The sequence below is a fragment of the Medicago sativa genome, chromosome 6 (genome assembly GCF_051527215.1).
Source record: "Medicago sativa cultivar Bolivia chromosome 6, Bolivia_mono, whole genome shotgun sequence".
NCBI lineage: Eukaryota > Viridiplantae > Streptophyta > Magnoliopsida > Fabales > Fabaceae > Medicago > Medicago sativa.
The window spans coordinates 64,799,040-64,819,340 of NC_140754.1; the positions used below are offsets into that span (position 1 = coordinate 64,799,040).

The 20,301-nt window shown below is 40.4% G+C and overlaps 2 protein-coding genes and 1 non-coding gene across 3 annotated transcripts; 2 read left to right on the top strand and 1 right to left on the bottom strand.

Moving 5' to 3' along the window:
* Positions 1-1,988: 1,988 nt before the first annotated feature.
* LOC146916320 (uncharacterized) lies at positions 1,989-7,751 on the top strand. The gene is made up of 2 exons (XM_085721597.1): positions 1,989-2,055; positions 7,144-7,751. The coding sequence occupies exons 1-2, from the start codon at positions 1,989-1,991 to the stop codon at positions 7,749-7,751; spliced, it is 675 nt and encodes a 224-aa protein (XP_085577723.1).
* LOC146916321 (small nucleolar RNA R71) lies at positions 5,021-5,127 on the top strand. Its single transcript, XR_015017133.1, has one exon. It is a non-coding gene; the product is annotated as a small nucleolar RNA R71 (small nucleolar RNA).
* A 2,003-nt stretch (positions 7,752-9,754) lies between the features above and the next one.
* LOC146916322 (uncharacterized) lies at positions 9,755-10,840 on the bottom strand. The gene is made up of 2 exons (XM_085721598.1): positions 10,463-10,840; positions 9,755-10,378 (listed from the first exon to the last, which is right to left on the bottom strand). Exons 1-2 carry the CDS (start codon positions 10,838-10,840, stop codon positions 9,755-9,757), a joined length of 1,002 nt encoding a protein of 333 aa, XP_085577724.1.
* Positions 10,841-20,301: the final 9,461 nt, after the last annotated feature.

The following is a 20,301-nucleotide window of genomic DNA, read 5'->3' on the forward strand; positions in this document are numbered from 1 at the left end:
TCGGATTACATCATTAGACTTATCCAACAATCCCAAGACAAAGAAGTCTACTCACTCATGTTCATCGTAGACATGGGGGAAGAAGAGAGAAAGCAATAAATTGCGAGAAAGAAATAAAAGAAAGAAAGAAACTTTATTAAAATAATTGTTGCTAAAATAAATTCAAAGTGTAAAAGGTGAATTGTTTCTGATGGAATGCTACTCTATTTATAGCTTTACAATTGACTTAGAAACTAAGCAACCATAAGGGCAAAACAGTAAAACTGCAACAGAGTAACTTGGGCTTGAAGAAAAGCAGCAAAAGTTGGCCTGGAGGGTGGCACGGCCGTGCCATATGTTGGCACGGGCCGTGCCAAGTTTCTGACTTGGTGGGAACATATTTTTGCACTGTATTTTCATATTTCTGCATCGTATTTGCTCCAGTCCTCTTTCTTTTGCTCCAAGACACCTTCCACCATATATTCGTTCCTAAAATAAAATAAAAAGCAATTTGTAGTAAAAGATTTAAAAAGGAAATAAATATGCAATAAAATAAAATCAAATCTAATTAAAACTAATCTAAATAATGCAATAAAATAGACTAATTAATGACTCATCAAACTCCCCCACACTTGAATCTTTGCTTGTCCTCAAGCAAAAGGCAACAGACATAGCAACAACAAAAGATTAATTATGGCAATACTATTGAAAACACATGTCTCAAAAGAAAGGTTTTGTTTCAAGTACACTAATCAAAATTTCAAACATTCCTCGTGAACCTATTCAACCCAACATCAAGTCTCAAGTGAGTGTGTGTGTGTGCAGTCCAACCTTTTTCTTGCTCCTGTATAAGACAGATATTATGAGGAACATGTTCTATCCTTAATGCTAAAGTAACCGAGAAAAGTCCTTTCTTCATTTCATATAAGAGTGATGGGAATTTAAGTTAAAATTAAATTAAATTAAATTAACAATTAAGCACAAAGGGGTTGCAGATGCTTAGGGGCTATCTATCCTCATAGGAAGTCTTCTCGGATGTAATTGTCCTTTCCCCCTAGATTCAAAATCACCCTAAGCAGTGCTGCAAAATTATTTATTTCATCTCCGCGTAGGAAGTCTTTTTGGATGTAATTGTCCTTTCCCCCTAGCATTGATGAATTTATTTTACTTTAAGTTCAAATTAGGGAGTCACCACCACAATTAGGAAGTTAGGGATTGTCCTTTCCCCCACATGTTGGTGCCATTCTCCCGCCCCATTTAACTTTAACAATAAGAATATAACAATAAAGCACAATTGATTAATTTTCCACACAAACTTATACTACTTTTACTCTAAAGACTTTAAAGGGTCTAAGTTAACACTAAAAATAGAACGTGCTCCTTAAAATACCTACTCATACATTTGCTCAAGGATTGGAACCGGGTGCTTTTCTCATTGGAGAATTTTCACAAAAGAACAAGATATGGGTATAGCAAGAACACAAGAAACACAAGAAACTACTTTCATGTACAAGAAACATCCTTTTAAGAAGAGACAAAACAAAAAAATTTATGCCATATTTTACATTAAAAACAAGCTACTTGTCATGCCTTTCGCTATAAGAACAAAACAAAAGAATAAAGTTCAAGGGAGTTTGGAAACACTACGACTTCTAGACACTTTATTAGGACCCCCGACACTTAGGAGAAGCATTGTCATCAATGATTCAAAAGAAAAAGAAATTAAAAGAGAAGGAGAAGAAGAAGAAGTATAGGAAGAAGAAGAAGGAGTAGAAGAAGAGTAGGAGAAAGCGAGAAGGGAGAAGGGAAGAGAGGAAGAGGAAAGCTCACAATTTATTGAGGTCCATAAGAAGGACCTTGGAGTTGTAGGTGTTGCATCATCCGGCGGAGCATCTCATTGTTTTCTTGTGTTAAGCGGTTGCCCCTTTGAACATCGTTTCTTAGTCCGGAGATTTCAACACCTTGCCTTTATTGCTCGGTGCTTACCCTCTCGACCTCGGTTCGCATCCATGTCCATCTTTGATCGTCATTTAGCTCTCCGGCTTCATGGTCATGTCGCTCTTCCTCATGGTGCAAGTTAGCACCTTCTCCTTCTTCTTGGTGCAAGTGAGCACCTTCTCCCGCTTCATGATCTTGCTCTTCAAGTACCTGCACATCATCAACATACAACCAATTCTCTTCCACCTCGGTGGTAGTCCGAGATGGGTTAGGAAGTAGTATCAAAATAGGCACATTGATCTTGAGTGAATATTGAATGGGCGGTTGATGTTTTATGAAGTTCATAGTAATGAGGGTGTCTATGTTAAGCCTATTGTTTCCCTCAATTGGTTTTATCCCCTCATCTTCACCCACTCCAAAACACCTAGCTATGTATGTGATGATGCCACCTACCACTATATCTCCTTTTCCAGCAGGTCTTCTTTCTACAAAGTCAAGGTAATCAAGCATGTAGAAACAAGTGTTCACGGGGTGGTCATAAAGCATTGCCCACAACATGAAGAGCTCATCGGTTCTAGTGTTACCTAACTCTGTTCTACCCCAAATATTGCAAGCTACCCTTTGAAGGTACCTAAGGACGGGATTATGAATGTTACTAGCTTTGTTGGACCTAGAGACAAAGGATGTAAGACCGGTGATGCGTTCCCAAAAGGCAGCTGGTTGGTAGTTAACTGGTTTTAAGCTAGGATCCCAATGATCATGGATATACCCCTCGTTTGCAAAGCCTAAGGCTTCACAAAAGTGCTCAAGTGACATATCATAATCAATATTCATTAACCGGAAAACTACTCTATGGTTAAGGTTATCAAAATTCAACTTATCTTTAGTGAAAACAATTGAGCTTAAAAATTCATAAGTGAAATTTTCATAACCCCGCATAGGTGTCAACATATCAGTCCAGCCTAGCCTTCCTAGCAACCTATTGACATCATCTCTAATGCCTAGCATATTCATACAATGGGAATCAGGATATCTAGAAGGATGCAATGGTTTAGAGGTAAGAGTTTTGTACCTAGCATTTTGGGTGTCATCTTTGAAGGTGATGCCATGATTCTTAGTCGGGGCTTGTTTCTTCTTTGGAGGTCCTCTGGAAGAGCTTGCTGGTTCCTTACCACTTCTTCTTGAAGCCGTTGGACCTTTGTCTGGATTGGTTTGAAGGTTTAGGGTTTGGGAAGATTTGTGGTGGAAAAGATTGGTTTAGGGTTGGGGTTGATGTTTGAGGAAGTTTTATGAGTTTGGTTATGGAGATTGGTTGAGAATTGTGGTTTTTGGGTTAGGTTTTGAATGAATAGGGTTTTGGTGAATTATGGGTTTTGGTGGATGAAAGTTGTTTTTGATTGGTGGTTTGTGTTTGGAATGAAATTTGTGATTGATTTGTGGAAGAATTGGATTGATTTGGTGGGTTTTGACGAAGATTTGGTGGATGAATTATGGGTTTTGGTGGATGAAAGTTGTTTTTGATTGGTGGTTTGTGTTTGGAATGAAATTTGTGATCGATTTGTAGAAGGTTTGAAGATGGATGGTTATGGAGGTTTTAGAGAGAAGTTTGAAGGTAGAGAGAGGTTTGTGTTGGAGAATGAATGGAGAAGAAGAGAAAAATTGAGGATATAGGGCTGTAGAAATCGGGCACGGCCGTGCCACCTATTGGCACGGGCCGTGCCAACATTCTGACTTCATGGCCTTCTTTTTGCTTTAAACACCTGGCACGGCCGTGCCAGCCTTAGCACAGGCCGTGCCAACCTTCTGGTCAGGGGGCTTCAAATTTTTTTTTCAGTTTTTTTCGAATCACACTTAGACAATTACCTACAAAACAATTTAAAACAAACAAAACAAAAACAATTAAATGCGTGGGTTGCCTCCCACGAAGCGCTCGTTTAGAGTCATTAGCTTGACGGTTAGAAATTGGTTTGTCTATCCTATACCCAAACTTTCAGAAAGGGACAATGGCATCAAACTAACATTCTCTCCCAAATCACACATGGCTTTCTCAAAGTTTTCAGATCCTATGACATAAGGTAGGGAAAAGATTCCTAGATTCTTAAGTTTAGGTGGCAATTTGTTTGGAAGTATTTCAATAAGATTCATAAACTGCCCATCTAACTTGGACTCATCAAACCCTTGTGTTAATGGAATTTCAGGCTCATGAGATGGTGAAACAAATGACTTTTCATTCTCTGCTATGGCTTTCTCACTTTGAGGCTCATCACACCCTATCTCTCCTTCATTGTTCTTAACTTTCACAATGGGGTCCTCTAATTGTTTACCATCTCTAAGGGTAATAACACTTATATGGTTTTTGGGGTTGGTTTCGGTTTGGTCTAGGAGGACTTCGGAGGATTGAGAGGGAGTAGCCACTTGAGATGTCTGAGTCTCTAGCATCTCACTGTGAGTAACTATGGAGTCTACTTTCGATGTAAGCTTGGCAAAAGAATCACTCATAAATTCAGTTTGATTTTGAAGCTCTTGGAGTTGCTTGGATTGATTTATAAGAAAATTTTCTAAAAAAAGTTCCAAGCTAGATTTTTGAGGGACTCTTTGGTTGTTTGCATAACTGGGTGGTGTTGTTTGTTGTCCAAAAAGATTTTGAGGGGTTTGAAATTTTTTTTGGTTATTTCTACACCCTTGATTATATTGAGCATAGTTTAATTGCTCAGGACTTCTAACAACACCACCTAGTTGGCAATCAATGCCAATATGGCCAAATACACCACAAATTTCACAAGAAGGAGATGCAGAAGAAGAAGAAGAAGAGATGACACTAACATTTATTTTTTCAAATTTTTGGGTTAATGCATCAATCTTAACGGCAAGGGGATCATATTTAGAGACTTCATACATACCTGCCTCCTTTTTAGAGGGTGAAGAATTAGTGATGGCTCTCTCGTCGGTCCACTTGTAATGATTTTGAGCCATGTCTTCAATCAAGGCGTATGCTTCTGTGTAAATCTTGTTCATTAAAGCTTCACCTGCAGCTGCATCAACATAAATTTTTGTGGTATACAAAAGACCATTATAAAAAATGTGAATAATAAGCCAATTCTCTAAACCATGATGGGGACAAAGTCTAAGCATTTCTATGAAACGCTCCCACGCATCGTAAAGAGATTCTCCATCTTTTTGAGTGAATTGTGTGATTTGATTCCTTAATTGGACGTTTTAAAATATGGAAAGAATCGGGCAAGAAAAGCTTGCTTCATTTGATGCCATGAAGTGATAGAACCAAGTTTCAATAAATGAAACCAAGTACTAGCTCTTCCCCCTAAGGAGAAAGGAAAGTAGTGCAGCCTTACGACCTCTTGGTTTGCATTCACGGTTCCACTGAGTCTTAAAAATGTTGAAATATGAAAATTCGGATCCTCAGTGGGTGATCCGAAAAATTGATTTTGCTGGACTAAGTGAACAAGTGCAGGTACTATTTCAAAATTGTCCTCAACCATTGGGTACACAATAGCATCGTATGACTCGTTTGAAAATGAGATTGCATACTCTTTGAGAGGGCGTTCCTTAGCCACATCGTTATTATCTTCCCAAGAAGTTAAAGGAAAAAGAAGAAATAGAAAAAGAAATAAATAAAATAAAAAAGGAAAAGATTTTTTTTTTGGAAAGGAATATAAAAAGAAAAAAAAATATAAAAAAAAATAAAGCAAAAGATTTTTTTTTTTCAGTCTAATCGTTAAAAAAAAAATTAATCAAATTGCAATAACTCCCCGGCAACGGCGCCAAAAACTTGATAGGCCAAACCGCAAGTGCACGGCCTATCGAAGTAATAGTAGTAAGAGTATCGTTCCGCTAGGGAGTTGTTCAATTTAACTAACTTTAAAAGAATGATTAGAGGAGGAGAAAAGGTTGTAAAAAAAGGGTTTAATTGCTGAAGGTAAATAACAATAATAATAAAAGAGCCTTGGGATCATTGGTTCGTCATAACAACGAATCCTTCACAATCAAGCCTTAAACTTATAATTCTACGCTATTCTTAATTTCAAAAGACAAGTTTCTCTTTAGCTTATCAAAGCTTCTCTTGAAGTCAGTGAGTGTATCCCTCCAACAACCACACATATTCTCATGGGTGATTGCCTTTGGGACCCTTGAAGATCGAAACTTTATATGTCTCAAGGTTTGCTAGACTATTCTCATGTTTCGCAAACCTTGTCTAAATTCACTTGTTCTAATATCAAAGCTCCGCGTTCGCTTTATGAATTGATATTTGGGATGATGAATCAACCATTATCAAACCCTCCGTGTTCGCTTCCACAGTTTGATAATAATTAATTCTTGTTAAAACTGTGAATTTAGATTAGAAATTAGATAACATATAATTAGGGTTTAAGGCTTGGATTGATTAGGATTACGTCATTAGACTTATCCAACAATCCCAAGACAAAGAAGTCTACTCACTCATGTTCATCGTAGACATGGGGGAAGAAGAGAGAAAGCAATAAATTGTGAGAAAGAAATAAAAGAAAGAAAGAAACTTTATTAAAATAATTGTTGCTAAAATAAATTCAAAGTGTAAAAGGTGAATTGTTTATGATGGAATGCTACTCTATTTATAGCTTTACAATTGGCTTAGAAACTAAGCAACTATAAGGGCAAAACAGTAAAGCTGCAACGGAGTAACTTGGGCTTGAAGAAAAGCAGCAAAAGTTGGCCTGGAGGGTGGCACGGCCGTGCCAAGTTTCTGACTTGGTGGGAACATATTTTCGCACCGTATTTTCATATTTTTGTACCGTATTTGCTCCAGTCCTCTTTCTTTTGCTCCAAGACACCTTCCACCATATATTCGTTCCTAAAATAAAATAAAAAGCAATTTGTAGTAAAAGATTTAAAATGGAAATAAATATGCAATAAAATAAAATCAAATCTAATTACAACTAATCTAAATAATGCAATAAAATAGACTAATTAATGACTCATCATCAACCTTTGGTCTTGTGGTGGACTTGGAAGGTGATGGCCCTCCTGAGGAGCTGGTGCAGGACTCTGCAAAGAGGAGGAAGGTGGGGACACTTTCTAAGGAACCAATCACGCCTATCAGGGCAGTTCCTGTTCGCTCTAAGAGGGGGGACTTCCTTTAGCTCCCGAAAGTATGGTCTGAACTAGATCGGTGCGGCCCTCATTCGACTCTCTTCCTGGATGACCCTAAGTTGAGGATTATTTGGGACCTAGGTTCAGCTGGCCGAAGCAAGGCAATAACAGATGGGGTTATTGCTACTATGAAGGCTCTGGAGGTTGCCACAACCCTGGACAATGCTTCGCTGGAGATTAAAATTCGGGCCAATGCATTGGCGCAGGAGAGGGATGATCTGACTGCTAAGGTTGCTGCTCTTAAAGGCGAGGTAAGGAGCAATAGGTTAGTTGCTGAGGAGCGTGATCGCCAGTTTGCTGTTGTGGAAAAACAATTGGCAGAAGCTCGGACTGCCCTTGAGCAAGCAGCTGACTCTTCCAGTAAGTTGGTTGAGGAGAAGGTGGCCTTGGAGGAGGCTTTGAAGAAGGCGGACCTCCCTGGAGAGCATGAGGCGGAGGACACGATCGTCCTGAGGCGCGCTGACATGCCGGAAAGGGTTAGCGTGCTGGAAGGAAGCTTAGTGGACGCCGTCAAGCTTGGTTTTGATCGCGTAGTGGCTCAGCTGAAGGTGGTGAACTCCGGCATTGATCTGAGCGTTGAGGGAATTCACCACCTCAGTGATGTGGAAGATGGGGTGATCAAACATCCCCCAGATCTTGAAGAGGATACAGGGCATGTTGATGAAGCCCAGGTCGATGAGGCGTTGTAATTTTAATCGGTCTTCTTTAACAACCATGCTTGTAATGACATTGTGCGCCCTTAGTGATTTTAGCACTCTTGCAATATAATCTGTTTGTTCTTAATCATACTTGTTTGAAAATGTTTGTTTTGTTTTCAAGTACAATGTTTTGAACTAAGTGCTCATTGCGTGAGGATTTTTATACTACTTGAAGTATTTGTTGAGAGTGAACTGTCTGACTTGCATGTTTTTAGAAAGTATAACAATTTGTATGCTCTTAGTGTTTGAATGTTTCTTGGTGCTCGTTTTGACACATGAGGCGACCTTTGAAACGAAGTATTTTCGCTAAGGTGGAATGGCCTACCCCTCGGCAGTCATTATTTTGATGAAATGAACTAATGACTGGAGAGCTTTGCATGTCCGCCCGCGATATGGTACTTTAACTCATTGTTTTGATTTAAAGTTTTACCCTTCTCTTCCCAGGTATTTGTTGCTCTGTTGGAACGTTTTACCTTTTGCGTTGTTTTGCAAGGGAAAATCCGAGAGTGAGAGTTCTAATGGAGAATAGCAGATGAACGAAGAAACCAATCTAAGTTCAACGCACTGAGGTGTGAATCACCCATCGTGAGCTGGGGTTCTACCTAACATGCCGAGTAGTGATGTCACAGCTGTTAGCGTACATACTGAGGAGTAAGTGAATTTATTTGTGTAGATTTCACTTATCCTTTTTTTTTTTTGGATTCGGAGTGGCACGACTTTCCTCTTCCATTTAATTTTGCTCGCTTGTTGGAGAGCATGAAGTTCGTTGTATTGAACTGAGTATGTACATTAGAGTAGTTTGGCTTAGTTCGCCATCTAAGTGTAATACTTTTTGAGTTTTTCGGCATTCCAAGTTCTTGGAATTGTGCCTTTATGGAGATCTTCGAGTCTGTAGGCTCCTATTTTGGTTTTCGTTCAGACTCTGTAGGGTCCCTCCCAGTTGGCAGCAAATTTTCCCTCTTCAAAGTCCTTCTGGTTTCGCTGGAGGACGAGGTCGCCTACTTCGAATTCTCTCCTTATCACCTTTTTGATGTGGCGAGCGACTATTTTTTGTTTTAGCGCTGTTTCTCGCAAGGCAGCTTCACTCCTAACTTCATCGACAAATTCGAGCTCTTCACGTAGATTTGTCGTGTTGGGTGGGAAGTTAGTGTTGGCGTCAGTTCGCTAAGTGAGTTCCGTTAGCTCAATGGGAATGACCGCCTCTGTCCCATACGTAAGTCGAAAAGGTGACTCGCCAGTAGTGGAGTGGGGAGTAGTTCTATAGGCCCAGATGACCGCATGTAACTCTTCAGCCCATTTGAATTTGGCTGTGTCCAGCCTCCTTCGTATCCCTCGTAGAATGACCATGTTCGCTGCTTCGACGAGGCCGTTAGCTTGAGGGTGTTTGACGGAGGTGAAGCTTTGTTTAATTCCAATTTTCCTCAGGTAGTCCTGGAATCTTTGGTCTGTGAACTAAGATCGGTACTCCGAATATTGCTAAGATGTTCCTTTTGAAGAAACGAAGTACGTTTTTGGCTGTGATTTTTGCTTATGGTTCAGCCTCAATCCAATTCGTCGAGTAGTCGATGGCGACTACCAAATATTTGAGTTGCCCGACGACTTTAGGGAATGGTCCCAGAAGGTCAATGCCCCACCATGCGAAGGGCCAAGGGGAAACTAGTGATGTTAATTCAGGGGGGGTGTGAGGTGCATGTCCTCGTGTCGCTGACATTTGTCAAAAAGGTTTACGTAGTCTTGGGCATCTTTTAGCATGGTAGGCCAATAGTATCCTGCTCGTAGGACCTTTTTCGCGAGAGCTTTAGCACCAAGGTGTTGTTCACAGATGCCGTCGTGGAGGTCAGCGAGGACTTCTTGGGTCTCGTTAGCTCCCAAACACTTGATAAGCGGTGTGATGAAACCCCTTTTGTATAGGATTCCTTCCACTGATGTGAATGAGCAAGCCCTTCATTTCAGCCTTGTTCTTTCATGCGGATCGGAAGGGAGTTCCCCGTTAGCTAGGTAACTAGAAATGGGTCCTTTCCAATCCTCCATCCCAATGATTGAGTTGATTTCGTGAAGCTGAGCTTTCTGCCTCTATGCGCTTGGTTCGTTGAGGACTTCTTGTATGACGGTTTTGTTTCCGCTTGACGTCCGTGTGCTGGCGAGTTTTGAAAGAATATCTGCCCGAGTGTTCTGTTCGCGGGGAACGTGGTTACCTCGACAGTTTCGAATTCTTTCATTTTCTCGAGTACCAGCTGGACGTATTGTTGGAGGTGCTCCTCTTTGATTTGGAACTCGCCTGTGACTTGGGAAGCTACTAACTGAGAGTCGGTAAAGATTTTTACCTTTTTGGCTCCCAGGTCTTGGGCGGTCCGTAGGCCAGCCAAGAAGGCTTCGTATTCTACAGTGTTATTGGTTACGGGAAAAGATAAACCAAGAGAAATTTCAACAACGATACCTTTGTTGTTTTTTACGATTATTCCAGCTCTGCTTCCTTTAGAGTTGGATGATCCGTCTATGAAGACGGTCCATTCTTTTTTTTTGTCTTCCATCGGGAAGGTCATCCCGGCAAGGAAGTCTGCGAACACTTGCGCCTTCAGTGCCTTTCTGGATTCGTAGTGTATGTCAAACTCGGATAGCTTGAATCACCACTTCATCATCCGTCCAGTAACGTCCGTGCGACCCAAGATTTATCTAATAGTCTGGTCCGTTCGGACTATTACCGTATGAGCTAAGAAATACTGCCTCAACCTTCGAGCTGCTGTGAGGAGGGCGAGAGCTACCTTTTCGATCTTTTGGTACCTCGTCTCCGGCCCTAGCAATGCTTTGCTTGCGAAGTAGACTGGTTTCTGACACTCCGTTGTTTCTCTGATGAGGACGGCGCTTACCGCGTCAGAAGAAACATAAAGATACAAGTACAGTACTTCACCTTGTTCGGGTCGTGAGAGAACGGGAGGTGCTAAGAGGGTCTCTTTAAAATGCTTTAAAGCAGTCTCGCACTCGTCTATCCACTCAAACTTCGTATCCTTTCGTAAGAGATTGAAGAAAGGGAGAGTATGTTGAGTGGACTTAGCCACGAATCTTGAGAGGGCAGTCAACATATTGTGAGTGTTTAGATGCATTTCTTGGAGTGGGGCGTGGGAAGCTTAGTAAATGCTTGGCATTTATCTGGGTTCGCCTCAATTCCTCTTTCTGTTAGGTAAAAACCGAGTAATTTGCTCGCTTGGACTCCAAAAGTACTTCCGGGTTGAGCCGCATGGTGTACTTCCGGGTTTGTTCGAACACTCTCTTGAGATGGGCGGCATGATCAACCTCTTGTTGGGATTTTACAATCATATCTTCCATGTAGACCTCGAGGATGTCGCTCAGAAGTGTCTTGTTATAGACTTTATTCATCATACATTGATAAGTAGCCCCCGCATTTCGTAGACCAAAGGGCATTACGTTGTAGTAATAGTTCCCTGATTCCGTCATGAAAGCTGTTTTCTTTTTATCTTCTTCGGTCATGGGTATCTGGTCGTAACCAGAATAGGCGTCCATGAAGGATAAAAGTTTGTAGCAGGAGGAATTATCTACGAGTTTATCGATGTTAGGAAGATGATATGCGTCTTTAGGGCAGACCCTATTAAGATCGGTATAATCAACACACATACGCCATTTTCCATTAGATTTCTTGACAAGTACAACATTGGAGAGCCAGGTAGTGTATTTGGCCTCAAATAAAATTTGCCTCTTGGAGGTCTTTTACTGCTTTTTCTGCAGCCTCTGATTTTTCAGGAGACTGCTTTCTACGCTGCTGGGCTACAACGCTCACACCGGGATCTACTGTCAGCTGGTGACAAGTGACGCTAGGGTCAATTCCAGGCAGGTCAGCCGCGCTCCAGGCGAATAGGTATGCGATCTCCCCAAGGCAGGCGACCAGCTGTGCTTTGACAATTTCAAGAAGATCGTTGTCGATCTTGAACTTTTTCGAGGGGTCGTTCCCGAAATGGACCAGCTCGAATTCACCGTCAGGAATAGGTCTGAGAAGTTTCGCGTTGAGCGGTTCCTTCTTCTCCCTCTTTTGTTCCTTAAGGTCTTTCTTGGTGAAACTGGGGTCAAGTTCAGCCAAGTTGGCATCCAGAGTGCTCGCAGTAGCTTTCCCTTTGTCCTCAGCAGGTTTGATGGATTGGGAAACCGAGTTCTGGGATTTGTTAGCCTGGGGGAAACATCTTCTTGCAGCTTTGATGTCACCGTTTAGAGAGGCGATAATGCCATATTTTGCATGGTACTTCAACTTCTGGTGAGAGGTTAAATATGCAGCGCCCAGTTGGGCGAGCCCGATTCTCCCTATAATGCAATTATAGAGAGAAGGGCAGTCTATCACCAGGAATGGGATTTTTAATGTTTTCTTGGCCTTCTTTTCGCCGAAGGTGACCAGTAGTTCTACGTAACCCCATGGCTGGGTAGAGGAGCTGTTGAAGCCGTAGAGTTTATTTCCAACATATGGAGAAAGGTTTTTCTCCGTAAGTTAAAGAGTTTTGAACAGTCCGGTGTACATGATGTCGCATAAGGCCCCTGTGTCAATTAGGGCTCGACGGACATCAGTGTTGGCCATCGATGCTCGCACGAGCAAAGGAATGGCTGAATTTGAGGCTCCATCGGGTAGCTCTGAGTCGTAGAACGCCAAAGGTGGTCTTCCTCCATGGTTGAAGGGGGCCAGCAGGTTGACGCTCATGAGCTCTTCGAACTTTCTCTTCATGCTTCCCATGGAGATGTTCAGCGTTCCTCCCGTGATGACGTTGGCGGAGGGAAAATGTTCCCAGGTGCATGAGTAAGGGGTAATTTTCACGTTGTCAGGGAAATCGCCCAGATGTTCCACAAACATGGCGACTATCTTTGCAGTCTCAGTGACATCGTCGATGAGTTTGACGGTCTTTCTCTCTGCCTCAGGGTTCTTGATGAATTGTTTGAGCCGTCCTCGTTGGATGAGGAGTTAATAGCATCTTTCAAGTGGATACAGTCATCAGTGACGTGCCCGTGGCACTTGTGGAACCGACAATATTTTGTTTTGTCAACTCCCTTCCTCTCCTGAGACGGAGCCTTTGGTGGCTTGACGCCCACTTCTGTTAGATCGGCTAATGCGATCTCGACGAGGATTTTCTCCCTGGACATGGCCAAGGGTGTATACTCGGTGAAGTGACCGTTGGATCTTTTGCCTTCATGAGTTACCTTGCCTTCCCTCTTTTTCTCATGGAAGGGCTTTTTGGAGGATTTAGCAGCAGGATCCTCCTTCCTGGATTTGTTGAGGTTGTCCGCATACAGCTCTCATTCATACGCGATGTAGATTTTTGCGATCGTCAGGAACTCGTTGAGAGTCCTTGGACGATCCAAACAGATAGCTTTCTTCACGTCTGTGCCTTCGTGCAGACATTTGACAATGAGGTACCGCTTCATTGTCTCGTCAACACCTCTTACCTGAACATCTTCTTTGTTGAACCTCTCGATGTAATCTCGGAGAGGTTTGCTTTTTCCTTGAACAATGGCTTCAAGGGATGCCATCGTTTTTTGTTGCGTCCTTGAAGCTGTGAAATGGGTCGTGAACTGATAGCAGAGGTCGCTCTATGAGTCAATGCAGTTTCTCCGCAAGTTTTTGAACCAGGTGACGGCTCCTCGTCGCACTATAGTGACGAAGAGTTTGCATTTTACGGCGCCTTGCACCGATCGGTAGGTGAGAACTGCCTCAATGTTCTCGATGTGCTCATTTGGATCAGTTGTCCCGTCGTATGAGTCCATCTGGGGAGGCTTCTCTAGTTCGCGGGGGACATGAGCTTATCGGGCACGCCGTGTGAATGGACCATAAGGATTACGGTCATTTCGGGCATCGCGAGTGTCCTCAGAGCTAGAGGAGGACCAAGAGCGTCTAGGAGGGGATCTCCTTGGAGGGGATCGCCTAGATGGAGATCGTCTGGGAGGAGATCGCCTTGGAGGAGATCGTCTAGGAGGAGACCGCCTTGGAGGGGATCGTCTGGGTGATCTCCTTCTGGTTGACCTTCTGGTGTAACTTGGAGATTTGATGCTTACTGACTGCCGCGGGGATCTGGAACATGAACGGCGAGGGCTCCTTCCTCTTCTGCTACGCATTGGGGAATGAGTCCGTTTGGTTCGGACCAGTGGATGCGCTTGCTCTAGATCCATCAGGCGTCGGTTCTCTTCCTTGATTAACGATGTCTTTCGTTGAACTGCGCAGAGCAGATTGTCGACGAGGACACCAGTTGGTGTGGCATCTTCTGGTGTCTCTGTAGGTCGCAGAGGAACCTTCAGAGGTCTTCCTTGTAGAGGAACTATTTACACTGGTTATTCTCTGGGTGTATCCCCTTGGGAAGGTGAAGATGTCATACCATCACGATGAGGGATACGAATCTCACTTCTCAGCTGGGAATCGGCACCGTTGGCAGCCATGGTAATTTTTTGGAAAGCTTTGGTTTTTAGCTGGGTAAAAACGGGGAGAGCTTGTACTTCCCACAGACGGAGCCACTGTTCGTACCTGATCTAAAGGTGACTGTCGGTGCCTTGAATGTGGTCATTTAAAAGGTGGTAGAATGCTCCAAAGTGCTCCTTGGAACAAATGGGGGTTGTGTACTTGCAGGCGCTCCGACGTTCAAGTAAGTAGAGATCAGAGAGTGAGGGTTTAGAGGAAGAGTTCGATTCTACCTTGGGGACTGCATTGAGTCCCCTATATATAGAGGTGGAGGGCTTCAGATCCGTTGTAATGGCACACCTGGCTCTTGCGGTTACGAAATCGTGGGAAGTGTAACCGCCAGAGAATTTATTGCGGGAACATGCAGAGAGACGTTGTGGTTCGTTTGAACCCGTCTCGCTCGCTCCGTGCACCCCTCGCGGGGAATGGGTGTGTCGCAAGTAATGTTGCCAAACGTGATGTTTGGGATTTGGATTGTATTGGCCTAAGTACATGGGCAACGGTCCTTTTGGCCGGTCCAGAACAAAATCTAAGAAAGCAAACTTCAAATCCAACAATTTCAGAAGGCAAATCAAGAAGAGTTTGATGGCTACTTGGGAAGATCTAGACAATGAATCATAATCTAAGAAAGATGAAGCTGAAGATAAAGCTAAAGTTTCTATGGGATTGGTAGCTACAATGGTTTCTGATGCAGAACCTGGAACAGACTCTGAGGATGAAAATGAGATATACTCTAAAATAACTAGATCTGAACTTATTAAATCTGTCAAAAAACTTCTCAGTCATTTTCAGACCAGATCCAAAGAGTTTAAAGAGTTAAAAGAAAGATTTGTTAGTTTGTTAAAACTACATGAATAAACTCTTACAGATATGGAAAATATTGAAGCTGAGAATATATTTTAAACAATTGACAAACAAGTGGTCCAAGAAAAAAAAAACAAGTGGTCCAAGAAACCCTTAAGTGATCAAGATATTGCCCTTCAAGAGTTTATTATGATTGGTATTGACACAAGAAAATTTGCCTCTATGATTTATAATGTTAGAAGGAACAAGGGAGAAGGAATTGGATTTACTGAAGACTTTGGTAAACCCAAAGTCAGTCCTCCACCTTGTTCTAACTGTATTAAAAAAGGTTTAAATGCTTGCTTTGTGTCCGAAGCTGATAAAACTGAAGTTGTAATCCGATCAGAACCTGAAGCTTCTGAATCTAAGACTATGAACATTTCAAAGTCAAAGATTCCTAAGTCTAGGGTTGTGAATGACTTTGGACCTAATACTTCAAAGATCCAGATTCTGAAGAGACCAGAACCTAAGTGTCAGGTTCTGATGAACTCAGAGTCTGGAGTCTCAAAGTCTAAGGATCAGAGAGGGAAAACAATTGTAGCTACATGGGATTTAAGACCAAATGGTGTTGAAAGCCTAATCAGAATATGAGATACACATATTCTGATGCAGAGTTTAAGTGCAACTGATAAGTACAAACCACAAAGATAAAGAGATAGAGATAAAGAAATAAAACACACATCAATTTTATATTGGTTCATCCTACAATCCAAGAGTAGTCCAGTCCCCTTGCACTTCCAAAGGATTTAATTATAATAACAAATTATTACAGATTGCTCAAGGACGCTTCCAAGAGACTCAAGCAAAACTGCAAGATACTTCTAATTGCTTAAGAATAACTACAAGAGACTTCTAATTATTCAAGCACAACTGCAAGAAACTTTTCTTCTCTAAGACTCTCTATCTAAAGACTTCTGCTCTAGAACTCTACTTAAATACTCCCCTTATTAAGCACAACTACTTAAGACTTCCCTTTTTTTCAATCCCCATTGATTGAGACTCCTAAGTGAAAAAGGTTTCGCCAAGAGACTTATATTCTCAAGCACGCAGGTAAGAGACTTTCTAAAATGTTTTCCCCAATTGCAAACAAGTTAATTTGTTCTTACACTCTTTCTAGCTAGTAAGTGTAAACTGAACAAATGAACAGACTCCCTAGGATTTCTAAGATTTGACTTGAAATAATTTCGAAGTGCTTTTGCGCTATTAAATTTGATAGAGTAATGGCACATTTGAAGAGCATAGTCTTGTTAATTCTTCTTTACGTCTTGAATTCCTTTTATAGGCAGTGATTTGAGAGACGTTGGAGAAGAGTGTCAGCGCAAATATAGTCGTTGAGAAGCTTTTATCACGAACGTTGACCCTTTTCTTAATATGGATAATCCCGTTGGAAAGTACTTTGAATTTACTTTGCTGAAAGGTGAAATATCTGTTGCATTTCTCGTTCCTGATGTCCTTTGTATGATTGTACTTTTAGACGGAAGAAGACAAAATAGCTAATATACTAGATGTTGTGATAGAGACAGCTTACAGAATAAGACAAAATCGTACGTGGATCCTGGGACGCTCAGATCCAAGTACCCTAGTCAACTTCTATGTGTGATGTCCTTCATAGAGTCTGTAGAGATGACTCCCCAGCTTCTGTGAGACTTCCTTCTGCTAAGGACGTTAACTTCTAGTAGATCTTCCACCATAGTCTTCCATGCTTCCCAATTCTTTTCTGATGCTCTTCATATGTTCTAAAATTCTAGCACACTTGTTTTATTATGTTCTGTCAGATATTTTAACGTTTGCAATGTTCCGTTCAATGTTCCAACATCACGTGATAAACAGAAATAAAAACAAGAAAATAAATGACAGGTAAGTAAAGAACACAATGAGTTTGTTGACCCAGTTCGGTGACAAACACACCTACGTCTAGGGGCTCCAAGCCAGGAAGGAAATCCTCTAGTGTAGTCCTTATTCAATAGCTCTAAGCAAACTCCTCATTTACACTATATGACCTAGGACCTACCCGTCTAGACTTCAACCTAGGAACTCCTAGATTTGAGATCCCATCTCACTATCCTAATGGTCAGTCATAGCCACAGTGACCTATCAGACCTAAACCAAAACACAAAGTTGAAGTTACCTTCAAACACAAACAACTAACACCTTGTTTAACAACTTCGGTGTAGTACACAAGAGTATCAATCTCACACAAACAATCCTAAACAAGTATCACAGGTGATACAAGAAAGAACACACAGTAGATTCTAAACTTGCATCACAAACGATACAAGAGCAAAATACATGAAGACTCAAACCCTAAAAATCTAAACTTTTTAGAATGACGGCTTAAATAACAATTAGGTCTTGAAGTCTTCCTTATATACTGAAGCAGCTTGGGCTAAATACTTAGTTGGGCTTCAGCACAAAGCAGATCGGTTCAGCTAATATGCAAAACAAGAATCAGAAACAAAACTGAAAAGTCCTAAAATGTCGATACATTTATAGGATCATTCCAACCAATAATAAATATTTCCTAAAATATAAAATCTACTTTAGAAATATTCCACAGCTGATTCTTAGAAGACATGCGCGTTGCTTGATCAATAAGATAAGCAAATATTGTTTCCTTAAACAATAAGGGGCGCGCGTACATGTAGGCATGAACCCAGGCACACTGAACCGTGCCAGGATGTTGGAACATCGTATCCAACAACTTACAGAGATGCCTAAACACATGTTTGAACTTTGGATCCAACTTACAGAACAAGGATATTTGTTTTAGCAACAATGCAGCCAATACAAATACCCAACATGTTCCTCTTCATGTTAGGAGATCCTGCACACTTGAACATATGTTAGTATACCAATTGTTCTTCAATACTTTGTTATCATCAAAACCTAAGAGAACTTGTATGCACCATTCTTGTTCTAACAAGTTTTTTTGTTGTTGTTATAACTTCGGTTCCTAAGCAAAGGGCCCATGATAATCCTGAGTTTGGTCATGAGATAAGTATAGCATGGTCCAGAATCGTTTCGTCCAAGAATCAAACTCAGATTCTCCTAATTCCCTAATTTATCTAATTTGTAAATTTCCCTCAATTTTTCATGTGATTTTAAATATTAATTCTAAATAAAAAATTTAATTCACTTTAAAATTGAATACCATAACAATTGCATGTTATTTTAATGGCATGATAATCTTCAAATTTTATAAAAATAATTATACATGCATTTTTCATTATTTTAAGAGTTTAATTATATATGTTAGTGTACAAAATGTTATACGATAAGTACAAAAAATGTGAACAACTATACATCGTCAAAACAAGTAGTATAATAAAATCGTTCACACGGTAAGTGCCAACGTCACTTTCACACGATAAGTACCAATGTTTTTTTAAAGTAACAAATCTGAATTTTTTAACAAATATCCATACTTGGATTTCACATTAAAAGATTATTTTTATGACTTATCAATTCTTTGACAATCAGATTAAAAATGAAAATTTTAATTTGAGAAAGATAATAAAGATTTGTGAATTGTTGAAAAAGAAAACCAATACAATGAACAATGACTAGGTGCTTACTCATCTTTCTAGAAGTGAACCTAAAAAAAACCAAGGTAAACATAAATTGTTAATGTTTACCATTTCAAGCGTGTCCATGAGATACCCGACGCGCATAATATATTTGTTTAGAGTTTTTTTTTTTGGTTAGAACAAGTATAAAAAGAACCTCTTACTCCCCCAATTAGATGTAGAATTATAAAGTTAGAACAAATCACTTATGAAAAGCAGTTCCTTTTCTCATCAATCCAAGCAATGGGTTGTTGCAACCTCATGTAGATTTAAAAATGGGTTTGCAACAACCCTTGCTTGGATTGATGAGAACGGAAATTGCCTTTTCCCTGAAATTTTTGCTGGTTCAACTGAAGAATCGAATAATATAAGTAGAGGGGCAGAAGAATTTAATGGTGTTGCTAAGGATGTAAACTTTGGCGGTGAAAATGTTGATATAGCTATTATGGAAGAGCCAGATGTAGATTTTGATGCTTATACTGAATCTATATATGGAAAGCAGGATGTGGATTTTGTACGGGAGATGTTTCTTACAGGTATGGATGCTTTTGGAATTACTGAGTTTGACATAGTTTATATTTTCTGCAACTCATGAAGCACACAGTTTTAGTCTTCATGTGTTTTTGATGATGTTCTAGTTTACTATTTTGATGATTATATATTTAATTGTTTTTTCTAAGGAATAGTCTTGTTAATAGCACCCATCATCAATGCCTCTTGTCCTAGATTCCTTTGTGTCTTGAGTATACATGCATTGATTGAAGTTTTAGTCATATTTCATGTTTTGGGCCACTGAATCGATTCATTGATATATGAGTCGTATGATAAAAGTTTCTGACTTTCAATGAATCGATTCACATTATTTTGAATCATATCACTTGTGATTCGTTTCATATAAGTCTAAATCGCATCATTTTTCATTCGGGGTTCACCTAAATCGATTCGTATTTACTATGAATTGTATCAATCTTCATATGCTTCTGGTTTGTATTTTTGCTGTCTGAATCGATTCACTCATTTAATGAATTGATTCACTTAGTTATTTTTTGATGACAATCCGTCATATCACATTTTTGGAGTCTTTTTAGTTAAGTGTTTGGTTTATTTTTATTAGTCTAGTATTTAATTTATAGTCATTTTGAATAAATTATCGTTTTAAAGTTATTGTGTCACATAGGAGATTATCACTGTATTTAAGTGGTAATATGGAAAGAAAAACTTGGCTAATTGAATTTGGTTGATGGCCACATGATTTACTTTTGATGGTATGAATGAAACAAAAGAAAATGAGGACACAAGTGTAACATGAGGTGCTGAAATCAATTGAACAAGTGGGCCTTGACCTTTGTTTTGTTTGTTGACCGATAGAACCAATAGGTCACAAAATAGAAGAATTGAGAAAGGAGGTTACAAAATGCTATATAATAAGAAGGCTGCCACACAACACAATCATCACGCCGAGAGCACATCACATTTTGGAATAAACAGGAGCGGCACATGGAAAAGAAACAAACAAGAACATCACCGATTGGAATGAAACCGTGAGCAACGCCGGCAACATTGAAACTCTATTGGTTTATTTTCTTTACTAATGTTCTTTATTCATTTGATCATGTGTAGCTAATTTCCTTTGATTAAGCCAAGATGAATCTATATTCTCTGTGAATCCATGTAGTTTTTGACTCTATTGTTA

Excerpts from the sequence above, each read along its gene's own strand:
- LOC146916320 (XM_085721597.1), top strand. The coding sequence starts at position 1,989 with ATGTCCATCTTTGATCGTCATTTAGCTCTCCGGCTTCATGGTCATGTC. Across the intron at positions 2,056-7,143 it reads CGCTCTTCCTCATGGTGCAA|GTTCAGCTGGCCGAAGCAAG; the intron begins GTTAGCACCTTC and ends TTTGGGACCTAG.
- LOC146916322 (XM_085721598.1), bottom strand. The coding sequence starts at position 10,840 with ATGTTGACTGCCCTCTCAAGATTCGTGGCTAAGTCCACTCAACATACT. Across the intron at positions 10,379-10,462 it reads AGTATTTCTTAGCTCATACG|CTATCCGAGTTTGACATACA; the intron begins GTAATAGTCCGA and ends TGGTGATTCAAG.